Source organism: Colossoma macropomum, unplaced genomic scaffold (genome assembly GCF_904425465.1).
Source record: "Colossoma macropomum unplaced genomic scaffold, Colossoma_macropomum, whole genome shotgun sequence".
Taxonomy (NCBI): domain Eukaryota; kingdom Metazoa; phylum Chordata; class Actinopteri; order Characiformes; family Serrasalmidae; genus Colossoma; species Colossoma macropomum.
This window is the reverse complement of record NW_023495515.1, coordinates 2,645,773-2,663,533: the sequence shown is the minus strand read 5'-3', so window position 1 is coordinate 2,663,533 and position 17,761 is coordinate 2,645,773. Positions and strand designations below refer to the sequence as shown.

At 41.8% G+C, this 17,761-nt stretch overlaps 1 protein-coding gene across 1 annotated transcript in view; it reads left to right on the top strand.

The window, feature by feature from the left end:
* Positions 1-17,761, top strand: part of LOC118802270 (arf-GAP with Rho-GAP domain, ANK repeat and PH domain-containing protein 1-like) — a 155,507-nt gene that overhangs the window by 32,725 nt on the left and 105,021 nt on the right. The window contains 1 exon segment of the mRNA XM_036562750.1: positions 13,618-14,637. Within this exon segment, the coding sequence (XP_036418643.1) occupies positions 13,727-14,637 (911 nt within the window). The 5' untranslated portion in view covers positions 13,618-13,726.

The window sequence follows — 17,761 nt, the reverse complement described above, 5'->3', positions numbered from 1 at the left end:
AATGTGTTTTTATTGTTAAACACTCTGAACTCTGGAGTTCAACACCTGCTCTCACAAAAAGTGACCTGAGCGCTGCAGCGAATGCCATCTTAAGTATTATACTATGTGTGTGTTTCCAGAATTAAAGTTTTTTTTCATGTCAAAACTCGAACAGTCTTTATGGTTTTATGGCTTCTGGTGGAAATAGAACATGAAATTCAGAATATGTTACTGTAGTATTTCCATGGTTTAAATAATGAAAATGTGGATAGTTATTGATGGGTTTGTCCTGATTTTGATAGAATTTCAGATTTGCTGATAGTCCCAGCCCTACTTTTTACTTTTCATGCATACCACTGGCTTAGAAGGGCTCTTAAGAGTCCAGGCTGTTCATTTCTTTTGCCATCTCATCTGGAAACAGACAAAGGATTTGAGAACTGGCCTGGGATGCTGATGCTGATGCTGATGGTGATGGTGATGCAGAGAGTATAGAGTTTCACAAAGGGTTGAAGAGTTTAGGCCTGTAAATTGGTAAACGACAACAACAAAAGCTGTTTTTAGTATAACAAACTGACACCAGCAGTGTTTTCACACTTACAAACAGTTGTTCTTATGAACAGCTCTGGGGAAGCTTTGTGTTTGGCTGGTATTTGTGTACATGTGTATATGTGAGTATATTATTAGTAGCGTTTTTGCACATCTCAGATTTCAGTCATGTCTATGTGGAAGTTCTCTATTTTCAGTTTGGCACAGTTCTTCCTTTGGCATTATAATAAACCAGAGTACTTCTTTTTAACTTCCCCTGGTTTTGAGGATGTACGGTGGCCATTGGTCATTTGTATGACACATGCTGGCTAAAATATACACTGGTAGCCCCCCACGCTAGCTTGCCCAAGCTAACAATAAAACTAACAATAAAACACACCTAAGAGCCGAAGAGAAGTATTATACCTCTGTGTTGCTGAATTAGCTGGGTGTTATGCTAATTGGTGGTTTGTGAATGTGTGTTCATAGACCTACAACCATAACACTTAATAGGGCTGCGACTTTTTGTCAGTTTATTGAGAAGTGTTGATAATGGCCGTCAAATCGCTAAGAATTTAGCTTCATTTATTTATTTATTTATTTGTTTGTTTGTTTTTGGTCACTTTTTTGCATGAATGATCATTCTGTGCGCTGATCCGTGACCTTAAATTCCAGTCGTAGTTTTATCTCATTTAAACGCACAACAGAGAATTGCCCTGTGAGCCCATAGCAGGGGGTGCATGTCACTGATGTGCTGGCACATTGGAAAAATGCCATCAGAAACATATTTTTTGTTATGTTTACCACTGAGTTTCATCAGCTCTTCTTTTAATAACACTCTGTAAGTGGGAACTGAGGAGACACTGCTGTAGTTTAGAAAGTGAAATGTTTTCCCGTTCCTGTTTGATACAGGATTCCAGCTGCTCATCAGTTCAGGGGCTCATTTGTCGTATTTTTGATTTCATAACCCTCCAAAGGTTTTCAGTGGTGACCGGTCTGGACTGCAGGCAGGTCAGTTTAGCACCCGGACTCTTTTAATACAGAGCCATGCTGTTGTAATACATGCAGAATGTGGTTTGGCATTTTCTTGCTAAAATAATCAAGGCCTTCCCTGAAAAAGACGTCGTCTGAAAGGCAGCATATGTTGCCAAAACATGTGTATATTGTTTATATTGTTTGTAGTATTTTCCTTCAAAAATATAATGTACATGATTTGCATTTCATTGCATCCTATTTTTATTTACATTCTGCAGAGCGTCCCAACTTTTCTGGAAATGGGGTGGTAAAAGTAAGAAAAAGAATAATAACGCAGTTTAATCTCTGTAGAGCTTCCACAAACCCAAGTACGCTTTACAAAGTGCTCTCCAGATTTCTGAATAGAGCCCCGGAAGCCTCATAAACTGGAGGAAAAAAGCTCTTAGCCGTGGGGCGGAGGGATTACTCAAGCGGTTGGCCCCAAGCAGCCAAGTAACTGCGATGTAGTGGCACTTGAGGTGGCCCAGGCAACCTTGTGGCTGCAGTAGAGCGCCACTCAAGTAGCCAGGCCAAGAAGCCTCTGAGCCACAGGGGAAAATCACTGTGAACCGCTATCTCAGTTGAGGCTCTACCTTAGCTCTGAGCATCATGCTGTGATGGGGGAGAGAGGTGCGGTCGTCAAGGCCAGTTATGCTCTCTTGAAAAGCTCCCCAGAAAGGGAACTTGCAGTCTCCTGACAACAGAGCTGACGCTGATGCGGTTGTAACGCTTGGCGGACCAGCATAATCTTTGTTGCCGTTGTTGTTGTTGTTGTTGTTGTTGTTGTTTATTTATTTTCTTGGTGTAAAAAAAAGGCCTTATATGTCACCTCCCTCTGGCACAAATGGAAACTGTTCTAAATATAGGCCTACTGAATATATGTGTAAGATACTTGAGCTTTTAATCAATGAAAATATTGCTATTTATCAATAATTGTTCCAGTTTATCAATTTTTCATAGTTGCTGATTGTCTCAGTCCTCCATATTTCCCAGAAACTGAGTCACTGTTAGTGTTTAATGTAATTGCTGTTTTCTGAGCATCGTCGGTTGCAGATTTCTGCTTTTTTACTGGTTTTGACTGTCTCAGCAGGACTGTACGTGCCAGTGGTGAAAGCGTGTGTAAGTGTGAAGGAGGTTAAGTGGAGCTTTGAAGCACTGTCTCTGTGGTTTACTTTGTTCTCTGAAGTGCAGTCAAGTGTGTTTGTGTGTGTTTGTGTTTGAGAAATATTCATCCAGCTGTGTGTGTGTGTATATATTGATACTGATTCTCAAACAGAAACGTCTTCAAGTCCAGTCAGTGAGCGGAAAGTCCCAATATTAAAGATATTAAAGAAATTTGTATGACACTATCCAGCGAAGTTGGAATGAAAAAAAAAAAAGAAAATAATAAAAACACTGATCAAACCGATGGGAGAACTGTCTGGAGCTATTCAGGAATGCATCTACGCTGAAATTGTTATTGGGTATCGGCCCAATAGCACGCTCATTTACTTGTACTCAAAAAATGCACTGATACCAGCATCCGATCCCAGCTGATACCATGTGACATAAGCCTAGTGTATGCTGCTGCGCCTGTTTGCCTTGGCCATTCACTGGGCGATTTTGGTCTGTTTTAAAACACACACAGTCACAACCACTTCCCCAATATGGGTGGAGACATGTAGGCTAGCAGGCTCTATATATCATCGCTGTCCAAAGAAAAACACTTTACTGCTGAATGTGCATCCAGAGAGTGCTGGCATGGTTGTTTGGACAGACATACAGACTGACAGATGTTCAAGCTTCATAGCTCAGTTATGCTTGCTTAGCTTTCGCTTGGTGGTTAGCTTTCTCTCTCTCTACGTTTCTCTGACGTAGAGCCCAAAGGGGGACATGTTGTTGCGGAAGTTGTGTGGGCAAGACAACCCATATCAGCCTGGGAACGGTGAAGATACTGCTTATTTAAGCTCTGTCCAAGATTAGGACAACCCAGTTTATCAAAAAAGGAATTAGTTAGAAATACACCAGCCGTTTATTGGACACTGGAAAGTTTTCCATAGGGCATGTTTTTTTCCATAGAAAATAATGGAGAAATGCTTAACATTCTGAAACCACAGGGCCATAGCAATGGCTTAGCAACACCTTAGCAACCACTTAGGATAACATAGCAACAGCCTAAAAAACACCTTTGCAGCCACCTGGGATACCATAGCAATAGCCTAACTACACCTTAGTGATTGCCTTGGTTAACATTGCAATGACCTAGTTACACCTCAGCAAGCCCTTAGGATAATGTAGTAACAGCCTAGAAAAACCTTAGCAACCACCTGGGATAACATAGCAATGAACTAGCAACACCTTAACAACCAACTGGGATACCATAGTGTTGGCCTATCAACACCTTAGCAGCCATCTGAGATTCAATAGCAGCAGCTCTGTCAAACCAACTTGGAAGTTCACTAACTTTCCCTTTTAACTGGCGTCTCTAAAGTTCTGCTGCCTTTATATTTGCATTGTAGCTACAAAACTAATACATGTAATGTAAAAAAGACTTCAGACACTAGACATGTTTTGGCCAATCAGGAGGGGGAAGTTGTGAATTTGATTATTGATTAAAGCCAAAAGCCTGGCTCAGAGACATTCTCATCAGGAAGTGATGACTTTAACTCAGAGCTAGCCGAGAAATCCTGCCAAACCTGTATCAATGCAATCATTGCCAAAAAAAATGATCATAGACTATGTTTGCTTCCCTGTGTTGAAGTGGTAATGTGTTCTTACTGTAACAGACGGCCCCACCTATCACAGCTCTCAGAAAGAGACAGTCGTCTGTTCAAGTGTTTCTCACTCACACACCAGCACAGTTCAGAGTCTCCACAGAGGTTTTTGCATTTGCACAGATATAGTTCCTTAATTTTTCAGAATGAGGAAGCTTTTTGTAAATGGCTGAGACAGAACAAGCGGTGATAAAGTCCTCTTGGTTCTCTCACTTCTGTGGCACCACCCATTCAGCATTCAGCACCGTCTGTGGTGTGAGACCGTCTAGTGAAAGTGTTCTGTGTCACGTCTGTGTACATTTGGATTTTATTTGTATCCTGTAAGAAGCAGGACCTTCGATCCGGCTTTGAATTGACTTTTCATTTGTCATTAAGTACACCTGCCTTAATGTGTACTCTCGCTGGCCACTTTATTAGAAACACCTACCTTGGGCTTCCTCTCACTGGCCACTTTATTAGAAACACCTCCCTTGTGCTTCCACCCGCTGACCACTTTATAAGAAAAACCTACCTTGGGCTTCCTCTCACTGGCCACTTTATTAGAAACACCTACCTTGGGCTTCCTCTCACTGGCCACTTTATGAGAAACACCTACCTTGGGCTTCCACTCACTGGCCACTTTATTAGAAACACCTCCCTTGTGCTTCCACCCGCTGACCACTTTATAAGAAAAACCTACCTTGGGCTTCCTCTCACTGGCCACTTTATGAGAAACACCTACCTTGGGCTTTCACTCACTGGCCACTTTATTAGAAACACCTACCTTGCACTTCCATTAACTAGCCACTTTATTAGAAACACCTACCTTGCACTTCCATTAACTAGCCACTTTATTAGAAACACCTACCTTGGGCTTCCTCTCACTGGTCACTACACAATTAGTCCGCCCCTCTACCTCATTCATCACCGGTCAGTTGACCGCAGGACCGCAGTTGTCCAGATTTCATTGGGGTGGTGGACCACTGTCAACCTAGCAGAGACACCATGTTTCAGTGTTTAAAAATACTGCAATGTCAGTGTCACTGCTGTGCTGAGAATGGTCCAAAAATATCCAGCCAAGAGCAGCTCTGTGGTCAGATACTGACTGCTGAGGAAGGGCTAACACAATCTGAGCTTCAGCAGATGGACTACAGGGTTTCTGTCACAGTGGACACTGAGTATGTGTTCATGTGTCTATAATTAATTTTGTCGTATCGCCTAATTGAAGTTTCATGTTTGACATCACCTGTTTTTTTCTTTCCCATGATGCATTTCTGCAGTTCCTCTGAGCTATTAAGAAGGGTTCAGAGGAAGTGAGGTCATTTTGCACTGCCTCAGGAACTGGGAACTGTAGCAGAGCAAAAACATGTATATTCAGATCAGCAGTCAAATACAGTCCTGCATTTCAGAGAACTTTGTGCTGAAAGGTTTGTAGACACCTGCTTGACCGTCTGCTTGAAATCAATCGTATTTATAGGAAGTTTATCCCCACTTTGCGGCAGTAACGACTCTTCTTTAGGCTTTACTTAGATGTTACAGCATTGCTGTAAGGATTTGGTTGCATTCAGCCAAAAGAACATTAGTGAGGTCAGGTACTGATGTTGGATGATTAGTTTCAAATCAACTCCAACTCATCCCAAAGGTATTGGAAGGAGCTCCACCATTCCAGAGAAAGCACTGCTCTACAGCCTACTGCTGGGGGCCTTTATACCCCTCTAGCTGAAGCTAGGCGTTGGGCATGGTGACCTCAAGCCCGTTTCACACCAGATGTGTCTCGGCACGGGTGTTAATCCGGAACCGCTACGCGACGATTGGCATTTCACACCAGACGCAAAGCAAGAACGGTTGCTGTTTGAGTTGCATTCTCAGGTTAATATAAACTGTGTTTTGTCCGTTTATTACTTATATAATTTTTGACATAAAGAGATCAACAGTAAAATTTAGCTGCCGTGACAGTTGCTGGCTTTCTCACCAGGAGATGCAGCGTTATCTGAAGAAGAGGAGACGCCTGTGTGTTCACATTAACCTACTAAAGGGGTTTCAGTCAACCTGTCAGAGTTAAAACTAGGTTTGTTGATGTGTTTATCAGCCTAGATTGTCTATTATAACGTAGACATTGCTTTTCTTTACCGTTCCTGCAGAGAAACTGCCGGCATGCTGCGTGCGTCACCGTAGAAATAGACCAGAAGTGTATTTTTGCGCTTCATGCGTGCATAATCAGTATGAAAGGCTACATTGATTAATATAGGAGCATATTGCGTGCGTTTACCGCGTCTGGTGTGAAATGGGCTTCAGGCTCATGTGCGGCTGCTCCAGAGTGTCACATCCTATTGATCAGTGCTTTTCTATAGAGATTATACAAGCTGTGTGTGTGTAATTGAACACCTGTACCAGCAGTGGTAGCTTAAGGTAGCTGAGTTCACTAATTAAAAGAGAAAGCAGTTGCAATAGCAAATCCAAATCCTGGACATTTCAGGTAATTTAGAAATTCTGGCCTTTTTTTGGGTCCCAAGAAGTGGACCTAAGATGTCCTGGAAACTGATGCAAAAACTATCCTAGAAACTGAGGCAATCTCCGATCTTCTGGCAACCAGCTGTTGGTTTTTCCCCAAACTGTTTCCCTATGGTGGCACATTTGTGACTGCTTATCCATTTCCTCTTTGGAAACTTCACTCTAAGTACCACTCTTTGACCTTAACCTGACAGATTTTGTCGTATGTTGTTGTTCCATTTCTGTCCTGTTCAGTTTATTTCCTTTGGTTTGGTTTTGTCTTTGCCTTTTACTGTCTGTATTTTGCTTTTACTTACGATCTCCTGTGAAGATAATAAGCATTTTTGTTCTGCTCTGCTCCCAACATTTAAAGTATAAATGGCACTTTCACCATTGCAGCTCATCTCTGATGGACAGCACAGTGTAAAACAGCAATGTGGTGTCATATATTGCAGAAATTTAATTTTCTTTGTTAGTGATTGGCTAAGCAGACTCTTTTCTGTTGATGTTAACAGGCTTTCTATTGGATAACATGCTGGACCACATTCTATCCTCACTACCATACGTTGGGTATATGGCTATATGAGCTTTTGTTAGTCATTGTCAGTATCAGTCAATAAAAGTCTTTAAAGTTAAAAAGATTAACTTTTTTTGGAAACAGTGCAGTTAGGAATTTGGAGACTTTACATATTAAACAAGAGTTTCAGCCAAAAATTAAGAAAAAGACATCAGGCTTTATGAAACCATGGCTGGTTTTGCATCTCCTTTTTTAAGTAAGCGTACAGATACGCTTACTAAGCAATTGCTGTGTATTAGCCAATAGCTTTTATCTTGAATCTTTTGACCTCACTCCGTATATTTAGAAACCTCATGTCGCAATGGGCAGCTTCATCCAGCTGAAGGGGAAAAACGTTCTTTTGGGTGAGTGACCTCAGAAGATATGAAGTAAAAGGTCATAGTGTTGTCTTCGCTGACGTGTGTGAGCAGAGTTTGCAGAAGCAGTGTGAAATGAGTAGGGCTGGCCCAGGGGGGTCCTTATCTTATCTTTAAGGGGCTGGTGTGGCTGCAGGTTTTCATTTCAACAAATGCAAGAAAAGATAAGAAACAAAAACACCACATATAAACAAAACAAAACAACATAGCAAAAGTTATGGAACATTTTAATTTAGTGCTTTATTCTTTTCCAATCTGTAAAATTCAGCAAATAAATAAAAAACGTGCTCTAAAATGTGCAAAAAAATATCATATTTAAGTTTTTCTTTTATCTTTTCAAAGGTGAAAGCTTACAGTGCTGGTTATCTGATGGGGACAGTGGGGTCTGCCAGGTCTTGCAGGTGGTTGTTAGGAGATTGGGCTGGGAGCAGTGACACTATGTTCTCTGGAGTGATGATACTTTTGACATGATCCAGAATTAATCATCCAACATCAGTACTTGACCTCACTAATGCTCTTGTGACTGAATGCCAAAATAATGTTTTATTTTTTCCCCTTAATATGTTAATTTCACGCAGTAGCAGGTAAATAGAAATGATGCTCTAAATTTTAAATTTGTTTACTGTAGAGGTTTTGTTAACGTATTTTCACTTTAAAAATCAACAAAACGTCATTTGACTTAGCGTGTTCAAACATTTGCGTAAAACTGTTCAGGAGCAAAAATATTAAGTAAATTTTATTGCACAATGAAACATAAAAGTGGTCCTTGTGTTTTAAATGCTCAACAGGATTTGACTCAAGCTAAATAAATGTCGCCACAATATGCAACGAAATATGTCTACGTAGGAAATGGTTATGTAGTGATTAGCTAGAAACACAAGCCTTTCAGTGTGATGTGATTTAATGCATAAGAATCAGTTAAAAGCCAATGGTAAAGTTTATCAGTAACACAGTCAGTTAAATTTAATTAGTTGGAATATTCTGATCACAAACACTGGGATAGGCTCCAGCAGCCCCCCCGTGACCCAGGAGGATAAGCGGGTTAGATGATGAATGAACGAATGAACGAATTAAAGAGTTCTGGTCACGATTAAAGGCTGAGAGACCAGCAGTGTAGAACTATTCGACTGAGAATAGAGAAATGACTTCTGCTTCCTGTATAGTGCATCACAGAGCATCACACAGTGGGGTGGGCATGATTTCACTGCTAACCCTGTGAATGAAATCTGCCGTAGTACCTGTTAGCCATGAATCGAGCAATATAATCTGTTTTTTTTGGTATTTAGTGTCCACTCTGCCTTTATTACAGCCTCCATTCTTTTCAAAATACTTGCTTTCAGTTTTTCTGAAGAAAATCTGCGGGGATATTGTTTCACACCTACAATGTTCAGTTGTAGAAGTTGGTTGCGTTTTCTGCCTCACTCAATCCAAGTAATCCCAAGTTTAGACTCATTAGTCCATAAAACCGTACTCCACATCTCGGATGTCTGGTTTAGTGCAAATTTTCTTCAGTTTTCAATCTCCTTTTCTCAGTGAGGTTCTTCTTGATCAGCTACACATCCTTTCAGACCCACAGCGCTGAGTCGTCTTCTCACAGTGGAAGGATGGACAGAAGCACCTGTGGGTGTTTTCAGATCTGAAGCAACATCTCTCTCAAAGATGAAAGCTTCAGGTGCTTTTTATTTGGTGTGGGCAGTTTTGGTGGTCTACCATGTCTTGCATGTGGTTGTTAGGTGTCCTGTTATCTTTATATCTCCTTTTGCTATTTTAGATGCACTTGAGAAAGAAACCTGCGAGGCTGCTAAGGTGTCTTTGGGTGGTTTCTGGAGTGAACATTAGCGTCCCATTAAAGGGGAACATAACGTCATTGCTGACACAGGTGTCTTGTACACACTGAGCTTGTATACCCGCCGTAGAAAAGCACTCACCAGTAGAATGGGACCGTCTGGAGCAGCCGCACATGAGTCTCAGGTCAACATGCCTAGTGCCGAGCTTTGGCTAGAGGGGTATACAAACCCCCAGCATTGGGCTGTGGAGCCGTGGAACTGGGTTCTCTGGAGTGATGGAGCTCCATCCGGTACCTTTGGGATGAGTTGGAGTGATCCAGAACTGATCATCAGTACCTGACCTCACTAGTGCTCTTGCAACTGCAATCAGGTCCTCACGGCAATGTTCCAACATCTAGTGTAAAGCCTTCCGAGAAGAGTAGAGGCTGCTACAGCAGCAAAGGAGGACAGACTTCCCATTAATACCCTTCATTTCAGGAGAAATCTTGACTGAACTGGTGTCTAGAAACCTTTGGATATATAGTGTTGTTGTGGTAGGCAGGTTTATTGTGAAGAGGCTACTGTACAGAATTAGCTAATGTCAGTGGTTCCTCTTGTATGTAGGATACAGTATGTACAGATATGCTTACTGTGGTCAGGGTTACTGAATTGAGTTCAGTCTGCTGGGGTTTCAGTTACTGCAGGGTGGCGTACTGGAGGAAATGATTAGTTACAGTTATAACCACATTTTACTCTGTTAATGTGGCACAGTTTAATATAGATAAATATAAAATGGTTAACCAGTTTAACCCACCATAAGGCAACCAACACAGGGCTGCTCTGAGTTGGCTCTGTATACGCACCTGTCGTAAGCTGTAGTTAATTCAGAAGCTTATGCTAACGCAAGCTGCTGATCAGAGCTTTAGCCAGCAGGCATTCACAGGCTGTTTCATCATTCAGCTTAAAGACTGTTTCTGAACTGTACGTATGAGTGCGGCTCGTTCTGCCAGCCCTACTTAATGATGCACAGCACTAAGTGTTCTGGACTCTCATGTCCAACTTCTCTTCATTATAACTGAGTGATTTAGTAGATACAGATCACAGTGTATGATATAAATCCATGCTTTTTGACTCTGAGTCACCGAGCCTTGTTTTCTCAACAAAATGACCAGCCTATGTAGCGAAATGACCAAGTGGGCTACCACTGACTGAACTGATTGACTTTTTTTTTTAAATAAACATCATGAATGTAGCCTTAATGACAACGCTACCACCAAATTTCAAGCTACCAACTTCATATTGATGTTCAGGTCAAAACATAACTCTGCGTGTTAACTTGGGGTAATAATGTGTGGTAAATGTAAGGTATGTTACTGTCATTTGTGTCATGTTAGGCTGCTTTTTTATTCAGTAAAGCCTGAAATCTTATATATATGAAATGCAGTGCTGTGTTTGATGTTTCCATGAGTCGTGTTCGTGATTTTAAGGTTGTCGTGTAACAGTTAATAAGTAATAAAGGGGGTTATTGTCAAAATAATGTTGAATATATACACAAACACACGCACACACACCACCATCACTACAGAGCAGGTATTATTCAGCTGGTGGATCAGACACAGCAGTGCTGCTGGGGTTTTTAAACACCTCAGTGTCACTGCTGGACTGAGAATAGTCCACCAACCAAAAATATCCAGCCAACAGCGTCCTGTGGGCAGCGTCCTGTGACCACTGATGAAAGACTAGAGGATGACCAGCACAAACTGTGCAGCAGCAGATGAGCTATCGTCTCTGACTTTACATCTACAAGGTGGACTGACGAGGTAGGAGTGTCTAATAGAGTGGACAGTGAGTGGACACAGTGTTTAAAAACTCCAGCAGCACTGCTGTGTCTGATCCACTCATACCAGCACAACACACACTAACACACCACCACCACGTCAGTGTCACTGCAGTGCTGAGAATGATCCACCACCCAAATAGTACCTGCTCTGTGGGGGTCCTGACCGTTGATAAACTGTGTGCATGTATGCAGTATGTGTACATACTTTTACATACATATGCATATTTATATACATACACTCACATACACACAAAGCAGGTAATTGTTGTAATTATGGGTGTAAATTGTTTTGAGTGTGTGTGTGTGTGTGTGTGTGTGTGTGTGTGTGTATACATACGTATGTATATACACATAAAACACTTTGTTTAAGACCAAAAGATAAATATAAACACAAACAACACAACAGTTACCTGTTTTGAAAGTAGTAGTTGGTGTCTTGAGATGTTCTGAATTTCATCTGGGCACCTCCAGACATCACAAGGATCTGTTCAGTTCCATCAGAAGCACACCTGCTCTCATTTTATTGGAGTACTGATTTACCAAGCCTAGTACTGAGAGGTCTGGAAATGACATGGACATACATTTTGTTTGTATTTACTCTAATATAAGTGTTTTACTGAGCAGATAAACACCTACTGCCCGGATGAATGTGGGTAGTGAGTGATGCTTATCTATTAGCTTAAAACTTTGTGGTTTTATCAACGACAGCATGTGGTGCCTTTAACGGCAGCACAGCCATAAAAGGATCTGTGTGTGTGTGTAAGAGAGAGAGAAAAGGAAGGAAGGAAGAGAAAAAGAGAGAAAGAACGAAGTGGCATCACTGTCAAGAAAGATTTGACACTAGCTCCACTTTTAGTCTTTTTTAATCTCATCGGATATTGAATGACACATTTCACTGTTAATCCAACCAAAGTTACTGTTCCTGATCAGTCAGATTAAAAGTTATACTCCTAGTAAAAGTCTAACTCTTAAAGGGGGACATCAGCAATTTTTCAAAATGTCTGCGTGATTAAGTGGTGAGTGGTCTGATGGTCTTCGTTCTAGAGAAAGGTGCGATTGTTTACAGTGGAGGTGATAAGAAGCAGACCTCCGACATATTTAATGCCTCCAAAAGCCCCCTTACAGAAATGGATTTCACGAAGTGGTTATAAATACGCTGCCTGATGCCTGAGATGGTAGTGATGAGAAGGTTTTTGCCTAAAATGTGCTGCCCACTGATCTGTAGCAAAAATGTATGTAACAAGCATGATTGACGGCAGTGGGGTGACATGTGTTTTGGATATATTTAGTGCTGCTATATGAAACGCTGCCCCCTTCATGGGTCATTCGAAATTTCTTTGCCCAGGAGGTCTGCGACATAAAAGCGCTCATCACGAATTAATGTAATTTTGCTTACGGATGCTAGTGTAACTGGGCCTTTAGTGCACGTGTTGGTTTGTACAGTGACCTCACATATGAGTAAACTTATTATTATTAGCTTTTAAGTTGGAACTCATATCATCTGTAGTACTGGTCATTAATATGGTGCATGATTACACCAGAATTACATCTGTATCGGCAGATATTTGCTTAAAAATGAAGTACTAGTGTTGGACAGGTGTTTAGATTTGACCAGTATTTCAAACCAGTATCTGATGGCGTATTTATTGTACTTTAGAAGAACAGAATGTTTTGTCCAGTAGTTCTTTCTTTACTGTAAGCCCCCCTTTGTGGATGATAAATGCCCGGGCCTACTCGCTCCTCTTCCTTCCTGCTCCTAGAGTCACTTATTAATTTCACTTAATGAACTTGGGTTTAACAGAGCACTGTCCGTTCTGCTAGCCTTCTCCACAGCTGTCACTGACCTGGTGTGCTGCTGTTTCTATGACATTACAGATAACTAATTAAGTGGGCACTGGACGGCCGCGAATTATGATTGGTTGGCACATATATTCAATTATTTAATGTTCAATAACAACTACCATTTTTAATCAGTTACCACTTTTTTAGGTGTGGCTGAAGTGAGTTTAATAAAGTGACAAAACATGACTTCTGAATGTTTTAGCAGACATCTTGGCACCCGCTACGGTCCCCCAGGGGTCCACAGCCCACGATCCGAGAACCTGACCCTGGGCTGCTGTGCTAAAATATTTGTATTCTGTGCAATTTGCTGCAATTGTAATCCTACAGAATGAATGTTCTAGTTCTCTGTAATTATAATCCAGGTAAATGTAATGGCATCAGCAAGACATGTACAGGAAAATGTCAGAAAATTCCCATATCCGTGCATCCTTGGTAATTCCAAACGTAACGATTTGCCGGCTGTAGTTGATGATTTTTTTGTCTGTGTTGTTTTTAGATCAGACCGACCCCAGATGCTGACCTAGAGTCCACCTCCCCACCGCTCATTGGAACAGAACTGCTGTATTCTGTGCTGCTGTTGGGTCCTGCACTGTCCTGTTAGGGTCATGTCGTCTCTCGTCCCTGAATGGCTGGGAGGGCTCCGCCTCGAGCAGTACTGCCCCACCTTCCGGGAGGCGGGCCTCCAAACATTGTGGGATTGTCGGGAGCTGAACGCTGCTCAGCTGGAGCGCATGGGCGTGGCCTTGCCGGGACACAGGAAGCGCATCCTGGGAAGCCTGCAGAAGCTCTTCCCCTCAGAACGAGGGAATGAAGGAGAGACTGAGCGAGAGAAGGACGGAGACGAGGAGGAAAGACCCGTTCCAATGGAAAGGACGAAGTTCCGATCTCCAGGGGCGGCATCAGAATCGCTGGTGCACTTGTCTCAAACCGGGAAAGTCCGGAATCTGAGCCAGAACGTTGCCTCTAATCTCGGGACGCAGGACAAAGCTCCTCCCCCCATTCCCCCTCGGCAGACCCTGAACCGTCCGCCTGTACCTTTTACACCCATTTCTGTTACCGCGGCGACAACCGTCAGCCCTGTATCCGTGAGTGCCAGCTGTCCAGTGTCTCCGACTAGCACAGGTTTACAAGTAGCCAAGCCCGTGCTAGCCCCTGCCACTCAAACCAGGCCGACGCCTACTCCGAGGCCACGCCCGGAAAGCCTGCCTCTTAAAGAGACGGTGCCCAAGCAAGACAAAAAACCTTCTCCCATCTCCCCCTCGGTCTCTTCTTCCTCGTCAACGTCGCCCTCGTTGTCATCTTCTTCGGAGCAGTTCCACCTCTACGAGCAGTGTTCTTCCCCTGGACAGGCCGAGAAGGGCATACCCCCTCTACCTCCCAAATCTTACTCCATCGGGACCCCCAAAGAGGCTAAGGTGACTCCTCCTGGGAGACCTAAGCGCAGACCCCCCATACCACCTCGCGGCTCCACCACCTGTAACACCACGGCTCCACCCAAAAGCCCACCCACTCTCAGGTAAGGAAGAGAATTTTGCTCATCTTGTAGAACAGGGATTGGGAATTCTGGTCCTTGACGGCTGGATTCCTGCACAGTTTGGGGATTTTCCTGCTCAGGCACATCTGATTCAAGCCATCAGTTAATAACCAGTTTTGGTTGATGTATTAAAACAGGAAAATCGCTAAGCTGTGCTGAACTTTGATCCTCATCTTCCCATCCCCTTCCAGCCTGCTGCTTTTCCTTTTCTTGAAAATTTGTTTGTTTTAAATTTAAATTCAAGTGTGAAAACCTGTTCTGAAAACCAGCGTTTTAAAATAAATATAATTTTTTTTTGTTGTTTTTTTTTTGTTTTTGTTTAATTTCACCCCATGTGTCTTGTTTTGTCTTTTTTGTGTTTTCTTTTCTACTTTCCTTGCTGAAATTGGTCATGGATATAAATACTGTGGTTCATACATGCAAACCACTTTAATAGTAGAGCACTGTTTCCTTGGAAGCATTTGTGGTCACAGTGGTTAAATGTGTGGTTTTTTTCTCATTTTTTGTGTCTGTTTCATTGTCCTGGTTAGTGGTTTCTCTTCTGGATTGGGAGTGTCACAAGGTTTAGTAGTGTAATGTGATTTTCACATTCAGATGAATCATAGGTAAAACATAGACTTTAACTGTGTGTTAATGAAAGCATGACTATGTGTGTGTTGCTGACAGAGCACTCTCTGTGTGTGTGTGTGTGTGTGTGTGTGGGTGTGTGTGTGTGTGTGAGAGAGAGAGAGAATAAGCAGAAATAGAGGATTGTCAGAGAATCTGAGCATCCCTGTGGTCTCAGATCTCCAGTACAGCTTGCTGGCGCCACCCTTTGGCACTCAGTGGTTCTGCAGCAGATTCACAAAGTTGACTGATATCTGTGATATCACTGTTACTTAACGGAGTATTTATATATATATCTCGCTGTTGTCGGAGCAAAACCTCGTATCTGCAAAATGATAACTTTACAGGAGAAGGAAAAAACATACTTTACTTTTAATGTAATGGAACCAGACTTTTTTCCAAGTCATTTTGGACCATTTATTTTTGTCCATTTATCATGAAATTTACATACAATGTAGTACAATTATGTCAAAAACCTGAAAACGACAAAAATGGAGATGCAAGGTTTTGTTCCGACAGCAGCGATACATACATACATACCAAAAGGGTTAGGAGAGGAACGTGTTCACCCTGTGTTACATCACGTTTCCTTTTCACAGCACTTAATATTCGTTTGGAGACTGAAGACAGAAACTGATCCAGTTTTGAAAGTGTATTTTTTTTTTTCTAATTCTTCTTTTCTATTATTCAGCTGTGCAACCATACAGGACCTTTGATGTTGTATTTTGAGCTTAATAAGACACGTTTTCAGGGGGGACAGTCCTGGACTGCAGAAGGGCCAGTTTAGCACCAGAACTCTTTGATAATACAGTCATGTGGTCATAACGTGCAGAATGTGGCTTTGCTTTGTTATGTTGAAATAATCATGAAGGTCCCTGAAAAAGACGCTGTCTAAAAGGCAGCATATGTTGCTCCGGAATGTCTTCACTGTTAATGGTGCTTTTACAGATATGTAAGTTAACTGTTAATAGACTTCGATGCCGTGACAGACACTAGCTTTCGGACTTTATGCTGGTAACAATCTGGATGTTCATTTTATTCTTTGACTCTTTAGACCACTGTACACGTTTCCTCTGTGCATCAGTCCATTTCGGATGAGCTTGGGCCCAGAGGAGTCGGCAGCATTTCTGGACGTTCATATTTGATTCCACTGTGCATAATACAGTCTTAACATGCATCTGTGGATGCAGTGATGGTTTATTGACAGTTTGTCAAAATGTTCCTGAGGCTATGTGGTGATATCCATCATAGAAACATCCCTGTTTTTAGTGCAGTGCCGTCTGAGGGATTGAAGGTCACAAGCATTGATTTGTAGCGGTCAGCCTTTTCCTTTATGCGCATAGATTTTTCTGGATTTCCTGAGATTTCTCTGGTTTGTGCCGTAGAAGGTGAAATGCCTAAAATCCTTGCAGTCCCTTGTAGAGGAACGTTATTATTAAACTGTTGGACTATTTGCTGATGCATTTTTGGCAAATACATATATATATATATATATATATATATATATATATATATATATATATATATATATAGAATCTGTAGTCCATCTGTTTCTCTGCATACTTTGTTAGCCCCCTTTTACCCTGTTCTTCAATGTTGAGGACCCACACAGGACCACCACAGAGCAGGTACTATTTGGGTGGTGGATCATTCTCAGCACTGCAGTAACACTGACGTGGTGATGGTGTGTTAGTATGTGTTGTGCTGGTACGAGTGGATCAGACACAGCAGTGCTGCTGGAGTTTTTAAACACTGTGTCCACTCACTGTCCACTCTATTAGACACTCCTACCTCGTCAGTCCACCTTGTAGATGTAAAGTCAGAGACGATAGCTCATCTGCTGCTGCACAGTTTGTGTTGGTCATCCTCTAGTCCTTCATCAGTGGTCACAGGACGCTGCCCACAGGACGCTGCTGGCTGGACATTTTTGGTTGGAGGACTATTCTAGTGAGACCACATTCCTGTCCCTTATGGTTACATGCTGAGCAGTTAGATCTCACTGTTTTGAAATAAATGTTTCCCTTAAGTCTGGAAATCAGTGTGGAACATTAAAAATGGTCACTACCGAAACACAGAGTTTTTTTGTGTTTTAATAAAAAATATTCTGATTTTATGTGTCCATCTGTTAAAAGCAGTACATACTAGTCATGTGCTGACTAGATCTTTTAGAGTTCTGCTTAAAACGAGCTAAAATTATCATTAATGAAACAGTCACTACTGAAACATTTGTTTCAGTTTCGGCAGTGTTCAATCATTTTGGATGTGACAACATGGAATGTTTAATCGTTTAGTTTAATAGAATAAGCATAAAAATGAACAAAGCAAACAAGTTTTAGTCCAAAATCCAAGTCATTTAAATTCTGAAATGCATTTTGAACGGTTTTGTTGTAGCTATGCTAATAAATAAGTGACAACTTGGAAAGAAACAAATAGACATGTTATAAACCGTATTCAGAGAGTGTTCCAGGTCTACTTATGGGGGCTGTATGTTCGTCCAGGG